Source organism: Centrocercus urophasianus, unplaced genomic scaffold, assembly GCF_019232065.1.
Source record: "Centrocercus urophasianus isolate 14NV4802_14NV808 unplaced genomic scaffold, USGS_Curo_1.0 seq_11, whole genome shotgun sequence".
NCBI classification, from domain to species: domain Eukaryota; kingdom Metazoa; phylum Chordata; class Aves; order Galliformes; family Phasianidae; genus Centrocercus; species Centrocercus urophasianus.
In genome coordinates, this window is record NW_024884253.1 from 45,364,954 (window position 1) to 45,380,003 (window position 15,050).

General features: G+C 36.5%; 1 protein-coding gene across 2 annotated transcripts in view; it reads left to right on the plus strand.

Annotated features, from left to right (window-relative positions):
* Positions 1-15,050, plus strand: part of ROCK1 (Rho associated coiled-coil containing protein kinase 1) — an 80,654-nt gene that overhangs the window by 55,795 nt on the left and 9,809 nt on the right. For both annotated transcript variants that reach the window (XM_042833892.1, XM_042833900.1), the window contains 10 exons: positions 176-336; positions 579-763; positions 1,439-1,508; positions 2,944-3,038; positions 4,742-4,907; positions 6,478-6,571; positions 7,705-7,793; positions 9,199-9,387; positions 9,859-10,024; positions 14,906-14,976. In XM_042833892.1, coding sequence (XP_042689826.1) covers positions 176-336; positions 579-763; positions 1,439-1,508; positions 2,944-3,038; positions 4,742-4,907; positions 6,478-6,571; positions 7,705-7,793; positions 9,199-9,387; positions 9,859-10,024; positions 14,906-14,976 — 1,286 coding nt within the window. The remainder of the gene's footprint in view (positions 1-175; positions 337-578; positions 764-1,438; positions 1,509-2,943; positions 3,039-4,741; positions 4,908-6,477; positions 6,572-7,704; positions 7,794-9,198; positions 9,388-9,858; positions 10,025-14,905; positions 14,977-15,050) is intronic.

Consider the following 15,050-nt stretch of genomic DNA (forward strand, 5'->3'; position numbering starts at 1 on the left):
AACAAAGCCAGGAAGTCTTTATGCACTAACCAGTTCATCTAATGTCAGAAGAGCCTGAATAGCTGAGCAGATAGGTCTGAAAAATATTAGGATATTTAAGACTGTGTTTATAAAAAGATTCTTGCAGATGCTACATATTCATTTCCATTGTTTTTCTTTCCTTAATCTTGTTTAGAAATGGAAAAAAAAGTAAAGGAAGAAAGAGCGGCAAGAGAAAAGGCAGAGAATCGAATAGTTCAGGCTGAAAAACAGTGTTCCATGCTAGATTTCGACCTGAAGCAGTCTCAGCAGAAACTGGAACACCTTCTTCAGCAAAAGGAAAGACTGGAGGATGAAGTAAGTAGAATGTTCGTTGCTAAGAATTTTCTTTATAAATAAGAAAATAAGAAGGGATAGTTGCAATGAGAAATAACATGTTTGGACTGAGATACTTGGAAATTTAGGGATATTTTCATATATTATATCATGTGTAGCATTTAGGTAGTACTGTTTGACAAGTAATCCATAAAGTAAGCTTTCAGCCTTATACAACTGGCTGTTCAGCAGACACTTCTAAACTGAAATAATTTCTCATTTAGGTAAAGAATCTGTCACTTCAGCTAGAGCAAGAGACAAATAAGCGAATAATGGCACAGAATGAATTAAAGGCGCAAGCTTTTGAAGCAGATAACTTGAAGGGTTCTGAGAAGCAACTGAAACAAGAAATCAATACGTTATTGGAAGCAAAAAGGTTACTGGAAGTTGAGTTGGCTCAACTTGCTAAGTAAGTGAAAATCTGAGGTAAAGTGGAAAAATTGTTTAATTATACATGTATTGTTTTATTCATTCCTATTAATTGAAGAAATATTCTGTGATACATTTTTTCCTAAACAAAGAATATTTTTAGCTGCATGTTATCGTTTCTATATGTAGCCTTCAGTGTTGGAATATTTTTGTTATCAGCTGTGATACAGAGTAAATCTCGGCTTGTTCAACATCAGGACATGGATGCTCTTTTTTGAGATTTGACTTCCTTAAGGATCAAATGTGATGGTATTTATTTAATTGTATGGAACTTATCTTATTACACAGAGGTCGACAACTTTTTCCTCTTTATCTACCTGATATCCTGTTTTTTACAACTCTTAATCTGACTGAATTGCTTCTTGTTAATCATGCTTCTATCGTAGCTTCCTTCAGCTGAAAGTAAGACTCAACAGTCAATATTTCTGTTTAGCATACCACTTTTATCCTAGTTTACATAGCTAAAGCCATCATCATTCAGTTAGAAGAAAGTATGTAATTAAATCACAAGACTAGGATGAAGCAAACTCTTCATCTTTGAAATAATACGTACACAAATATAAAATTATTTTTGACTACTCTTCTGGTTAGAACTAGCCTTTGTTATTGGTTATTAACTGGCTCACACAATTTCCATTTTTTTTTTCCTTCAAAGACAGTACAGAGGAAATGAAGGTCAAATGCGTGAGCTTCAGGATCAGCTTGAAGCAGAGCAGTATTTTTCGGTAAGCCTTGCAAAGAATTTTGAATGCTGTTTTTTTGTGTGAAACTGGCTAGTTGAATAGTTAGGCATATTTAAGTTTTTAAAATGTAAACAGCAATAACCTGACATAAATCAGCAGTTCACAAAATCTACTTGAGTTGCAAAAATGAACAATAAATTAGTGAACATTGATATGTTGTTTGTCTGTTTTATATGTTCCCTTTTAGTTGCTCGCTTGTCCAGTTTTCTGTTACAGTATAATGAACGACTCAATTATCTTAATTATTCAATTGAGTAGTTGCTTTGTTATCTGTTATGTTATTTGTTAGTTATCTTGATAGAGATATTTTTCTGACACATGCAAATTTCATGAAGAGCTCAAAATCTTAATATTTACTGGAACATATTCTGTGAAGTTGATCTACTATACACATGTATAAAAACCGTAGATCTGGTAGTATTTGGCACTTCTCCCTCATCTTTATAAAAAGATTGCATCTCTGCACCTCAGTCCCCAGACTGTATGGAAGAGCTTTATTGCATAGCCCACGGAGCCAATATGTGTATTTCATGGATTGAGTCTGGTCTGTTCCATTTCTGTGAACAGAAACAGTAAGATGAGAACTTCTGTAATGCCAAAACTTTAAATAATTTGTGATACATTTTACTTTCGGAAGGACTCTTTAAATTCAGTTCTTCCTTGGAGGAGCAGTAAAAAAATGTTGGTGTTTACCACAGTGCGTGTCACTGTGACTTTATCATACATTCCAGGCTTTTGTGCATTTCTACATAATGTACTGCCAATAGGGAAAAATCCAGTGTGTGGTGTTTTATTGTTTTTTTTTCACAAGCTTACAGTCTAAACAAAATACTGTTAATGCAGTCTGAAAACTTGGCCAAAATACTTTGCTGCAAATTTTAACGTACTGAATTATTGATGTTGTTAATACAGTGATTAAGAACAAAAGTCGTTCACACAGTCAAGACCTCTGTTGGATTAGTTAAGACAAAATCAATCTGTATATAAAATTTGCAGTCTAAGAGCATGGATACAAACAGAATACAACAGATGAAAGTGTAGGACAGGATTAAGCTTCAGTTTGACTGATGTTTTGGGGCAGTGATGCTAGAGGAGGATGCAGTTTGGTGCCATTGTCTCCAAGAAGGCTGCTTGCCCAAGCACCATCCTGCCAGTTTGTCAGTGGATGTGGTTGTACAATTATGTAGAAAGCCAGACTAGAAAAATGAAAACTAACCCAATCACAGCATTTCCCAACGCGAGAGTAACTGGAAGGGAGCATACTGGGCAGGAGTGGAAGAGAGGATTATTATTAAAGCTAGTATTGTCATTTGTTGGTTTGACAAATTAAAACCATCCATCCAGGTACCAAAACCATGAGGAATTACAGTATGGAATTTGAATAATGATTCTTTTATTTTTATGCTTTCTTTTACAGACACTTTACAAAACTCAGGTTAAGGAACTGAAGGAAGAAATTGATGAAAAGAATAAAGAAACTCAAAGAAAAATGCAGGAATTGCAAAATGAGAAGTATGCCCTTTGTTTCTGTCAATATTTTTAAATTCTGAAGATTAGAATCAGATGTGAAATATTTAGTTCTTTCAAAAGCAGACAGGCTTCAGAACTGTTCTGTAACACTCTGCAAGATGGCAAATACACACGATATTGCCTATGCTGACAATAAATATGATAAATATGATAAATTCATATTTAAATTCAGATAAATATGGCAATTCATATTTGTATGGATTTGAAGCATAACGGCTGGAAGAAGAGTGCTGACTTCTAGGAATTTTGGAGGATGTAAAATTTAGGAAAAAATATTCCAGTCTCTACTTATTGTCCTTTTGTTTGTGAAACTGTTTTGATTTGATTACTACGCCATCCTCATTAGTATTTAATGTATTTCTATCTGCAAGAGGATAATTTAAGGAAAAAATAATGAAAATACTTTGAATTCTGACTTTAGCGTACTCCGATTACTTAAAACCAAACCAGCTATGCTAATTCAACATTTTGTTAGTTGTGATACACTGTCTTCAAAGTTAGAAAATGAGTAAAGAATTATCCTAAGCTTTTTTTTCCAATTTATTAATTTACCGAATATCTGTTCATTCTGAGGAAGGGGATTTAGCCTCACCCACACAATGGAATTTCTCCTACTGCGCTTTAGCATTAGCATTTCTAAGCAATCTAAAAGGAGAATGTTTTTGCAGTGTAAGTGATGTGTTTTCATCAGATAAGAAAGGAAGAAAACAAGGATGTGGTAATAAATACAGTATAAGAGTAGAATATGTATCTTTGCAAAGTTGTCAGGAATAGTATCCAACTTAAAAACAAGCAAACAAAATAAAAGAGAAGGAGAGACTTCAGTCCTTCCATCACCTGCTTTCATGGATTCGATTTATTCCCTCTCTCTACATCACAATCCTGTGTTTGCTACAGATGTTTTTTATGTGTTTATAAATGGGATTAAAGACAAACTCTAAATATATTTTGATAGTTACCTTTCATAGAGAGGCCCACATCTGCTACAGTTGTTTCACATCAGTGGATTCCATAGCAATTTTTTCTTCACAGCATAAATGACATTTTGCAGTGTAGGAAAGACCTCTGTTCTGAAGCCCACACTGCAGCAGTGTATTGCTGCCTTTATCTTCCTCCCACAGTGTGAGCCATGTCACCTGTTGCTGGGTACCTTTGACTCCTGGGTGCTAGACTGGCTTGACATAGGTTTCCTTGCAAGCGCATATGAGTGCTCTGCCTGTACTCCTAGCGAGAGCAGGACAGTTTAGCTTGCATGCCAAACTGCCTGTCAAGCGGTAGACAGAATTTGCAACTCTTCATGCCAAAACCTCCTTAGAACCACTGTACATTTTCAGAAATGTTATGTAGTTTTATTGCTCAAACAGCTGAGTGCACATGAGCAGTAATCCTGTGTGAAGTGTCAGCTGATACAGGTATTATTCCTCAAAGACAGGATAATGTGAGACTTCAATTCCAAAGGGTTGTTTTTTTGTGGATGACTGATAGTTGAACTGTAGTAAGCTGACTGCTGTAGCTTTTTGTTCATCAAAGTATAACATGCACACAGAGTTCTGTTTTAAAATCAAATTTTTAGGTAACTAAGATAATGATAACTAACTGAACAGTATAATTTGCATTTGTTTGTTTTTCCTGAAAATATGGAATGTTTTGCATAGAAAAGCAAAATCTGAATGTCCTTTTTACAGAGAAACACTCACTACACAGCTGGATTTAGCTGAAACCAAAGCTGAGTCGGAACAGTTGGCACGGGCACTTCTTGAAGAGCAGTATTTTGAATTGAGTCAGGAGAGCAAAAAAGCAGCATCACGACATAGGCAAGAAATGACAGATAAGGACAGCATCATAAGAAGGGTAAATTACATGACTAAATAGTACCTAAATATATCATCCAACTGGAAAAATCTTTTTATTTTAATTTGTAATGTCCTGTGGGCATAATTAATGACTATTTAAGTATCTGAGCTTTGAACTCAGACAATTAAAACATTTAAATCCCATCGTCTGAACTAACAAAGAAATGTAGACGGTGAGAATCTGAGATGAGCTCATACTGTACATGAAGCCAATGTCTGTAATTCAGTTATTAAGCTTTTTCCAGCCGATTCCTGTCATTGCTCAATGTGTGTAAGTTTTTTGAAAAACTTTAGATGGTGTACTGTAGAATCTTACTGTAAAACTGCTTAATCTTAAAAATATGTATATATACCTGGAAATCTTGAGATTTTTCCCTCTGCTAAACCATTTATTTAAAAGAACCCCTTCTCACTCCCCTTGCAGTTTTTGAAAATACTTTATAGCATAGCTGTTGAGTATTAATATCATGCTTATAAATGTCTGTAACTGAATTTTCAAGTAGCAATCTGTGTGTGTGTGTGTGTGCACGTATATATATATACACACACACACACACACACATATATATATGTATTTATACAGCATTGCTATTCTGTCACCACTGTCCCCTTTGTCAGTATGCAGATACTCTTAAGAGTCCTGGGATTGGAAAAGTGGCTGTTCATCTTGGATCAGTTACTGAAAGTTTTCTCCTAGCATTGCTACATGTTAGATCTCTATAAGAAGGCAGTAAAAGTAATACTAACTGCACCTACAGTCTGTGCCCTGTTAAGAGCTCTGACTTTCCAAAACTGAACAATTTCTTAAAAACTGTTTAGAGTGTGTTAGCAGGGCATAGAAATAGTACCTTCTTGTCAGTATTCTTCCTGGTTTCAAATACTCTGATTATGCTTTTAACATATACTCGTTAAGTAGCTAGCAAAGTGATCTTGATTGTGCCTTCTGGCAGTTAACATATTCAAAGCATAATGGTTTTTCTTTACAGTTGCTTTTTTTTTTTTTTTTTTTTGCAAACCTGTTTGAATATTTACCTCTATATACTTTGACTCAGACAAAATTTAGTTTTGTTTTCGTACTGACTTTTGCCTGTTTTTCATTATAAACATCAGTTATTTAGCAACTGGTTCATTGAATCTTCTCTGGCCTTGAATGCAGGAATTCTATCATCTGTCTGCTGCTTTTCTTTCTAGATCCATTGGATCTGCCCTCTGGATACTGTTTTTTCTGAAGTGCCACAAAATTAATTGTGAACCACCACATTCAATGACTGCAATCTATTTTTGACTGAATTTTTAATTGTATGCTAGAGTATTTTCAGTTTTGTAAAGAGGATTTTTAAAAAGATGCTTTGTGAGACCAGTTGTATTCTAGAACCTTCTGGTATGTCAAGGCAACTTAGAAAAAATGTATCATTTTTATAGTTCAATTTTGAAAGGTAAGCAATTTTCTTTAATGCACACTTGAAGACATCCCAAGTAAGAGGCTGCTACAGATTAAGGATATTTAAGAAAATAATCTTATAAATATGACAATATCTCTGTCGTAAAATGTATTTGTTTTCATTTAGCTGGAAGAAACTAACAGCACGTTAACCAAAGATGTTGATCTAATAACAAAAGAAAATTCAGAGATCAGTGAAAAAATGAAGAAACAGGAGGAAGGTATGTCATCTTAAATTAGGAGTCTTCAATTAGTTGTAATGAAGCACAAATGAATTTGAAGCACGGGTGAAAATGAAAATGGGAAATTCCTGTATGTCCTCCATAGTGGTGAAGTGACTTGATGGGAAATGTGTCATCTTGAAATTACATGTGAATTGCTACTCTACCGTATTTGTTCCATTCCCATATGCTGCCTTTCTGTTGTTAAGAACAATTAAAATCTCAGTTTCAGCAGGCAGAAATAAGTGAGCTGCTGCCTCTGCTTGCCTCAGTTTTTAAAGCAAGTTAGAATGCAGGTTTCTGCAGGCATTATCAGGAATGCCTGCCTGGTACAGCTCTTCCTTACCCTGTCTGTCCAACTTCTTTCTGCCAGCCCTACCTCAAGTGAATGAAAAGTGTTAAGGAAAAGTGGTGTTTCACTCATTTCACCTTGCATGCAGTGTACTTAATGAAGTGTTCCATTCTGTCTCAGTAAGACAGCATCGATACTTCATCTTCCTTAAGACAGCTTTTAATTTAGAATTATGCTCTTATTGGTGGATTTGCATTCTAATTCCTTGCATTCAGAATAAGTGGAAAATACACTGTTGAAGCTGCTTGTGATTCTGCATTTGAGCAAGGAACGTGTAATCAGAACATGTATTTTAGTATCTGTTAACTGTAAGAGGAAAGACCTTACCAGTTGAGATGCCAATGGTGTTTTAAACACTATGTAAGCAGGAATATTTTCCTTTTATTCTGCATTTCTATAAGAGCAGGGATTTCACAGGGACTGGACGAGAAAATTTTCAGTTTATATATATATATGTTAGTTTTATCATGTTTGTTAGTTTTAAGTATTTGAAAATTATTCATTAAGTGCTTGTATCTTTGATGAAAGAATTCTTATCAGTAAAATGCTTAGAAACGCTGAGAAAAATCAGGAGATTGCAGGTGGGATAGATAGGTTGTTTATAGTATTTCATCTTGGTGCCATCAGTAAATAGGATTAGTAGCACAAGACCAGTAACATTTATCATTTTTTAGGTGATGCAATAGGAATAAGGGGAAATAGAATGGTACAGTTTTATGTGATTAAGCTTAGGAATACTTACCTTGTCCTAAAATCTCAAAGTTGAATCTTACTTTAACAGAATATAAGCTGAAAAAAGAGGAAGAAATTAACAATATTAGAATGCAATATGAGAAGAGTATCAACAATGAGAGAACTCTGAAGACACAGGTATAAGTCTTACGTAACTGAATAAAGTAAAAATGATGTTGCATGTCAGATATATTTCAACTTTTTTTGTTGTTGTTGTTTTTTTGGTGCAACTAGTTCTTAGTGCCTGGGATTTGTTAATTTAATGAATTTAATTTAATTTAATTTAATCACAGAATCACAGGGTTGGAAGGGACCTCAAGGATCATGAATCTCCAACCCCCCTGCCACATGCAGGACCACCAACCTTCACATTTAATACCAGACCAGGCTGCCCAGGGCCCCATCCAACCTGGCCTTGAACAACTCCAAGAACGGGGCATCCACAACCTCTCTGGGCAGCCTGTTCCGGTACCTCACCACTCTCTCTGTAAAGAATTTCCCCCTGACATCCAACCCAAATCTCCCCTCCCTCAACTTAAAACCATTTCCCCTTGTCCTACACATATCAACCCTTTCAAAAAGTTGATTCCCCTCCTCGTTGTAGGTTCCCTTTTAGGTATTGAAATGCTGCAATGAGGTCACCCCGCAGCTTTCTTTTCTCCAGGCTGAACAAGCCCAGCTCCCTCAGCCTGTGCTCACAGGGGAGGTGCTCCAGTCCTCTGATCATCCTAGAGGCCCTCCTCTGGACCCTTTCCAACAGCTCCCTGTCTTCTTTTGTACTGGGGGCTCCACACTTGGACGCAGTATTCCAGATAGGGCCTCACAAAAGCAGAGTAGAGGGGGCAATCACTTCCCTGTCCCTGCTGGCCACCTCTCTTTTGATGGAGTCCAGGATGCCATTTGCCTTCCGAGCCGCAACAGCACACTGCTGGCTCATGTTAAGTTTTTTATCTATCAAGACCCCCTTCTTCACAAGGCTGCTCTCAAGGACTGCTCCTTCCAGTCTGAATGGATGCCTGGGATTCCTCCAGCCCAAGTGCTAATCATAATGTATAGTACTGATATTTAGAGTTTAAATAAAATTGATTATGAGGGCTTTTCAGAATTATTACTAGTATAGTAAGGTCCATTAATACTGGTGAAGTATTTTTCAGGGGCTAGAGATTACTTTTTCAGTACCAACTACATTGCAGTGGTATTGGGAAGTCTACACTTTTTAAAGACAGGTGGAGATGATTGGAGAAGTTGGAATGGGGTGAGAGTTTATCTTTTTCAAGCTCTTATCTCCATTTTTGCTATTTGAATTGGGTGTTGGTGTGAGAAATACAGTAACCGAGGTACACATTTTAATGTATCCCTAGGGGTATGTTTTCAGTTTTGGAATTAATTACAATGATTTATTGAAGTACACCTCTCCCATTCTGTTCTTAGATCATGAAGACTTGCACATTTTTGCTAATCCTCCAACTAGATAAACTTGGAAGGTTTACGTGACACTTGCTTTCATACATAACTTTTCCAACTTATCTGTTTCTTGTAACAGGCTGTCAACAAACTGGCTGAGATCATGAATAGAAAAGATTTTAAAATAGATAGAAAGAAAGCAAGCATGCAAGATTTGAGGAAGAAAGACAAGGAAAACCGAAAGCTACAACTGGAGCTTAATCAAGAAAAAGAGAAATTCAATCAGATGGTAGTGAAATACCAGAAGGAGCTTAATGAAATGCAAGCGGTAAAATGATCTTCATTTTTGTCACATTATGAAGCTCTGCCCAGGGAAAACGTGCAGCTCTTAGTGCACTTGAGAAAAGGAGTTCTGTTCCTGATGTACTAGACTAGAATTTTAGTGCAGCTGTGTTGTTCTCATTCATTTTCTTTTCTCAGTTGGTAACTGTGGGAGAGACTGGTACATTATGAAAACTGAATATTGCTTAGTATGTTATTCATATGGTTTTTCTCTGGAAGATTAAATTTTTTGTTATAAGTTCTACTAACATTTTCTACTTCAATGTATTGCTTTGTCTGTGATATTTAGCCTTTTTTCCTAGACTTTAGGAACATTTTTATTATAATAATTTATGTCAATGCTATCAAAAGTGTCTAGAGATTTTGGGGCAAAAAGAAGTAGTAAGGTTTTGTTTTTAAATACTTTGCTCCCATATTTTTGATACCTTGGTGATGATGTATGTGTATACAAATACAGCAACTAGCAGAAGAATCAACATATAGGAATGAGCTACAGATGCAGCTGGATAGTAAAGAGAGTGACATAGAACAACTACGAAGGAAAATTTTGGATCTCCAGCAAGGAATGGATTCCACCAGCGTTTCTAGTCTACAGCCAGATGAAATTGATGGAAATCTTTCAGGTAAGAGGAAAATGTCTTTGAAGTAGTTGTTTTCTGTGCATATACACAATTTTGGAAGGTCCGTTCTTCCAGTCTTTCAAATAGGTCACTACCTTCTTGAAAATACCTTGTGACTATCTTTCTGTGTCACGTTTCTACTTGTATTTTTTGAATTTATTTTTCAGTTTCATGGCTCAGCTGCTCACACTTAGTCTTCTAAGTACTTTACGGCACAGTATTACCTTAACTTTCCACTTTTGTGGAAGGAATATAGCTGTCACTGCTGTTTGAACATAGTAACTACAATTTGCAGTGTAGAGTGAATCCAGTAGCGGGCCAGCGTATTTCCATAGTGCATTTTATATCTTGAGTGTAAACTTGCCTTGATCTTGTTTGTTAGTCATGTAGCATTTTTCTGGTGGCAACAGTTGTCTGTGCAGAAGGGAAAAAAACAACCCACCAAACTGTAGAAATTTCTATAATGCATAGCAGAGTATGGTATTCTGATTCAACAGTTTAGAAGAATATCAAATGTAAGCTGGTGATTCCCATATAGCTTCAGTTGCAGACATTGTATTTGGAGGCCCACTGTTAACACTGGTGATTTCCCACCCCTCAATATTTGCAGTGTGTAATCAGTATGTTCACGTTTCTATATCCCTAGATAGGGATAGTAATAATCAGCACTTTCTCCACCATTTTCAGCAAAATGGCTGTTTTGTAATGTACTGAAAAAAAAACAAACCCTCATCGCTTGCCTCCATCTGGTAACATCTTCTCTATTTCCTTAAAATTAATATTAAGTCAGTGTGACACTCTGCTAGATCTGGGGAAGTTTATAGCAGTTTATAGCTCTTTCTTTGTCTGCTTCACGCTATGGTATGTTGTTTCCAGTTTTCCCTTTGCAATTGTGCATTTTTAAGTATCTGTCCAAACTGACACTTTGAATTTGGGGGCAGAAATTTACTTAGCTGTAACAAATCAGCTATAATTTTATCACTGTTAATTAAAATAGCATGATTACTGGAACTTCTTACAGTCTTTCCCTTTGTCTTCTTTACTCCTCAATTTCTACTTTACCAACCTTTCACTTCCCTTCATTTTTTGCCCTCTTCTTTCCACATGCCTCTTACTTTTACTGCAGTTGTGCTTCTGATGTTAGTATTTCATACAGGTAGGACCACTAATATTATGTTATTAGGACATCTCATGTATGTTTTTAAAATATGTTTTGATTTTGTCCTTAGAATGTGTTGGGTTTTTTTGTTTGTTTGAGTGAGGCTCTAAGTTTATCAGAATTTGAATAAGAAGCAATTGAGGTAATTTAAGGAGATTGTGATGTTAGTGTGATCATATTTCACACTTTTGTGAGTTAAGTAGAGAGCACAGAAGAACTAAACTAGCGTTCAACTAGCATTTAACTTAGCATTGTAAGCAGGAAAAGAAAGCCAGTCTTTAAAGTGTACATACCCCATGCCATAAAAGAGGAAATAACAGAATCATAGGTTAAGGCTGGAAGAGACCTCTGGAGGTCATGTGGTCAAGCTCCTGCTCAAATGAGGACACTGAGAGCAAGTTGGCCATCATCCATCACCATGTCCAGGTGACTTCTGAACATTCCAGGGAGGAAACTCCACAGCCTTGGTGTCCACTTGGATCCCCAAGTTCTGCCCTCCTCTATGTCCTGGTGTGTGAGGTTGTTCCTGCCCAGGTGTAGGACTCTACTCTTCTCCTTTTTAACTTCATGAGATTCTTGTCAGCCCTGGATGGCTTTGTCCCTTTGGTGAGTCAGTCACTCCACACTGATTTGGATCCACTCCAAAAGTATCAAAAGTATCCATCCAAAAGTACCAAAGACAGATACTCCACTCAATGAACAAACTGTATTGTGGAGTAAAGATGTCAAGAAGAAGTGGAGCTGGGATCTTCTGCTTGTTACTGGCCTTCAACTAGACTCATGTTTCAGTTAGTGTCTCCAGTGTTAGAATCCTTGGTGAAGCAGCTGGAATAATGTGCATTTCAGTTATGCCTTTAGAATGCCTCTTCCTCCTGGCTAGGCTTACCAAGCCTCAATACTTGTAAAAAGTTTTGCAGAGCCAAAATTCAAGCATGAACTTCAAGGGTTTTTTCCTAACAATTATGGGACACTTTAACCTGTTCTGAATTGGTTGTTTTCATCCGAATTGCAATATCATAGAATCGTAGAATTGTTTGAATTGGAAGGGAGCTGTAAAGGTCATCTAGCCCAACTCCCCTGCAATGAACAGGGACTCCGGCAGTTCAGTCAGGTTGCTCAGATTCCTGTCGAGATTGACCTTGAGTGTCTGCAAGGACAGGGCATCTACCACATCTATGGGCAACCTGTTCAGAGGTTCAGATAACTTAAAGCTGAGTCGTCTGGCAGTTTTAACTGAAGGAATATTTTGATGCATATTATTAGATGGTATTTTACACAGACAGAATAGAGCAATGAACATGAACCACCTCAGACAACAGTTTTTTGGAATACAGGACACAGCTATGACTTCTTGAAATCTTCCTACAGGTAGCTATCAAAGTCTGATCCAGCTGTCTTGGTGAGGTTTAAATGAAAATGTGGTAAAAAATCAAATGGGAAGGGCTGGTTGGAAGGAGTTAGTGAGAGAGTAATCTTTCACTTCGTTGTTATGGGTGGAGTTTGAGGAGCAGGAATTTGTTAACATGGACAAAATACTGTATTGCTCCTGAAGGCACCTGTATTACTCAGCTCAAAACCTGCAAAAGCTCATGAATCACTACTAGCAGTTGTTGTCTTCTCTAATTCTAACTTAGTGTTAGAACTCCTGTTTATCATCCTGAGTCACTATTGTGGCAATATGAATATTAGCCATGAAGATGTTTAAAATGCAAATCCATCTTCTAATATGCATTGAGAGAGAAGTGTAAGAGTTATAGTTTTCACAGATGTTTTTTCTTCATATTCTGTTTGGGTCCAGCTGGCCATCAGGTATTTTCAAGGTCTAACTCCTTCCTGTTGCTTTTTAGAGACAAAGTTGGAAAAATCTTTTTCATAGTCTGGGTAGCTCATATTTTCTTAATTACTTAATCAGAACACTCATAAATATTATTCGTCTGGATCAGATATTGGCAAAATGTCCAGATGGGCATTTGCAGTTGTTAGCTAACTCTGTCAAGGAAAATCAAAAAGCACTGTAAATATTACTCAAGATGAGCATTTGTGGCAAGGCTGGAACAAGAATAGCTCATCTGCCCTTTCACGAGTACATTTAGTTCCAGTCTCATGTTAGCTGTTGCTGAAAAGGAGCACATTCAGAAAATATTTTTGACTGCAATATGATATTCACAGTTCAGAAATTCTCTCTCATTCAAATAGTATTTGCTCACTAGAATAGATTTATAGTAGGCAGAAAAGAATGTCAACCAATTCACTTGTAATAACATACCCACTTTCTACTGCATGTGAAATTTCTTCCAGGATGTACTGAAATAGAAGTGAGCTTAGGAAAATATTCCTCCTCATGGTATCTGTATAAACAACGTAGTACCTGATGCTTCTTTAAAATCTGTCATTATGGGATCTTTCCAAATTTTCATAGGGCACAATTACCCAAAATGTGCAGTGTTCCTTTAGAACCACTGTAGTATGTTCATTAGCAGCAGGTAATCAGGTTGGTTTGGTTTTTCTTTCTTTTTCTTCAAAAGGGGACTTCACCTTTAGCATATTTCTAAAATGCTAAAAGCAGAAATTAAATTGTCAAGGACCAAATACTCAACATAAGGTGAGCATTAGCTGTGATGCCTACAGACAGTATGTTTCCATTTCTAAAGCCATGGATTATTAAGACCTGGGAGGAGGGGAGGAGGAGAGGGGGCCTCTCAGGTCCTCAATGCAAGTCTTACACGGGTAGAAGAGGCAGAAAAGTCTTAATTGTTCAAGGCAGATTTCTGGTTGGAAAGGGTTCTGCTTTTCTCCAGATAGGATTTGAGCAGTTCACTGTCCCCACCCAGTATTTTGAGACTTTTCTGTAGTCTGCTGAGAAATGATAAAGGCATGATTCTGTCTTATTTCTTTATTGTAGTCCACTTTTAAATATTGCATGCTGTAGGAATAATGTTGGAAAGCTGTGTTTGTTCCATACCTAGTTTTAATGCCAGGTGGGGCTGTCAGTCAGGCAGACTTGTTTTTCTTGTGACCTTTCTCTGTAGAATTGTTAAATTGCTAATTTCATGATAGCAAAATATAAGATTTTAAAGTAATTTTTGAAAAGCTCTCCACTGAAAATCTGAATAAAATGCTTGTCTTTTATTCCTGATATCTAGTTGATTCTTCCTGCATTCCTTATTTATTTATCTCCTATGCTTATCTTCTGTGAGTAATGGAACACCTGTGTAGCTTTGCTTGCTCTTGTGCACTCTTCTTTTTGTTTCCCTTGGGAAATGTGGATCTGATTTACTTGCTGCATTTTCCTGCTGAATATTTTCATGTAGACCCTGTGAGTGTTAAATGGTATTTACACTGAAAATTTCTGAATCATCCTCCGTTTGAGCTGTAACACACTTCCAAAGCCAAGTCTTTTCTGTGGCCTGACCCTCTGCAAACAATGTACATTGTGTTTAAATGTCGACATCTAGGAAAGCAGCTTCACTTTATTCTGCAGTAACTGTGTGATAAAGTGTTAGCTTGTGATGGAGCATGAAATAAATGCTTATATCTTCCTTTTATTCAGCTGTGCTTTTTATTCTGCTTTGCTGAATTGGTAATTGCCTATTACTGCATGTAGTACATTTTCCTTTCTAGTAATAGTTTGCTTTGTGTTATTTTGCTTTACTATATATAATTAATATAAATAATAACATAAATATATACAGTTACTTACTGGTTTTTGTTTTTTTTTAAACTAGAATCAAGGCTTGAAGGTTGGCTTTCAATACCAAACAAGGGAAATATAAAGCGGCACGGTTGGAAGAAACAGGTACAGATGGATTTCTTTTTTTCTTCCCTAACTCCCTTGAAAAATGCTGTTGTTGTTGTTTTGTTTTGTTTTTA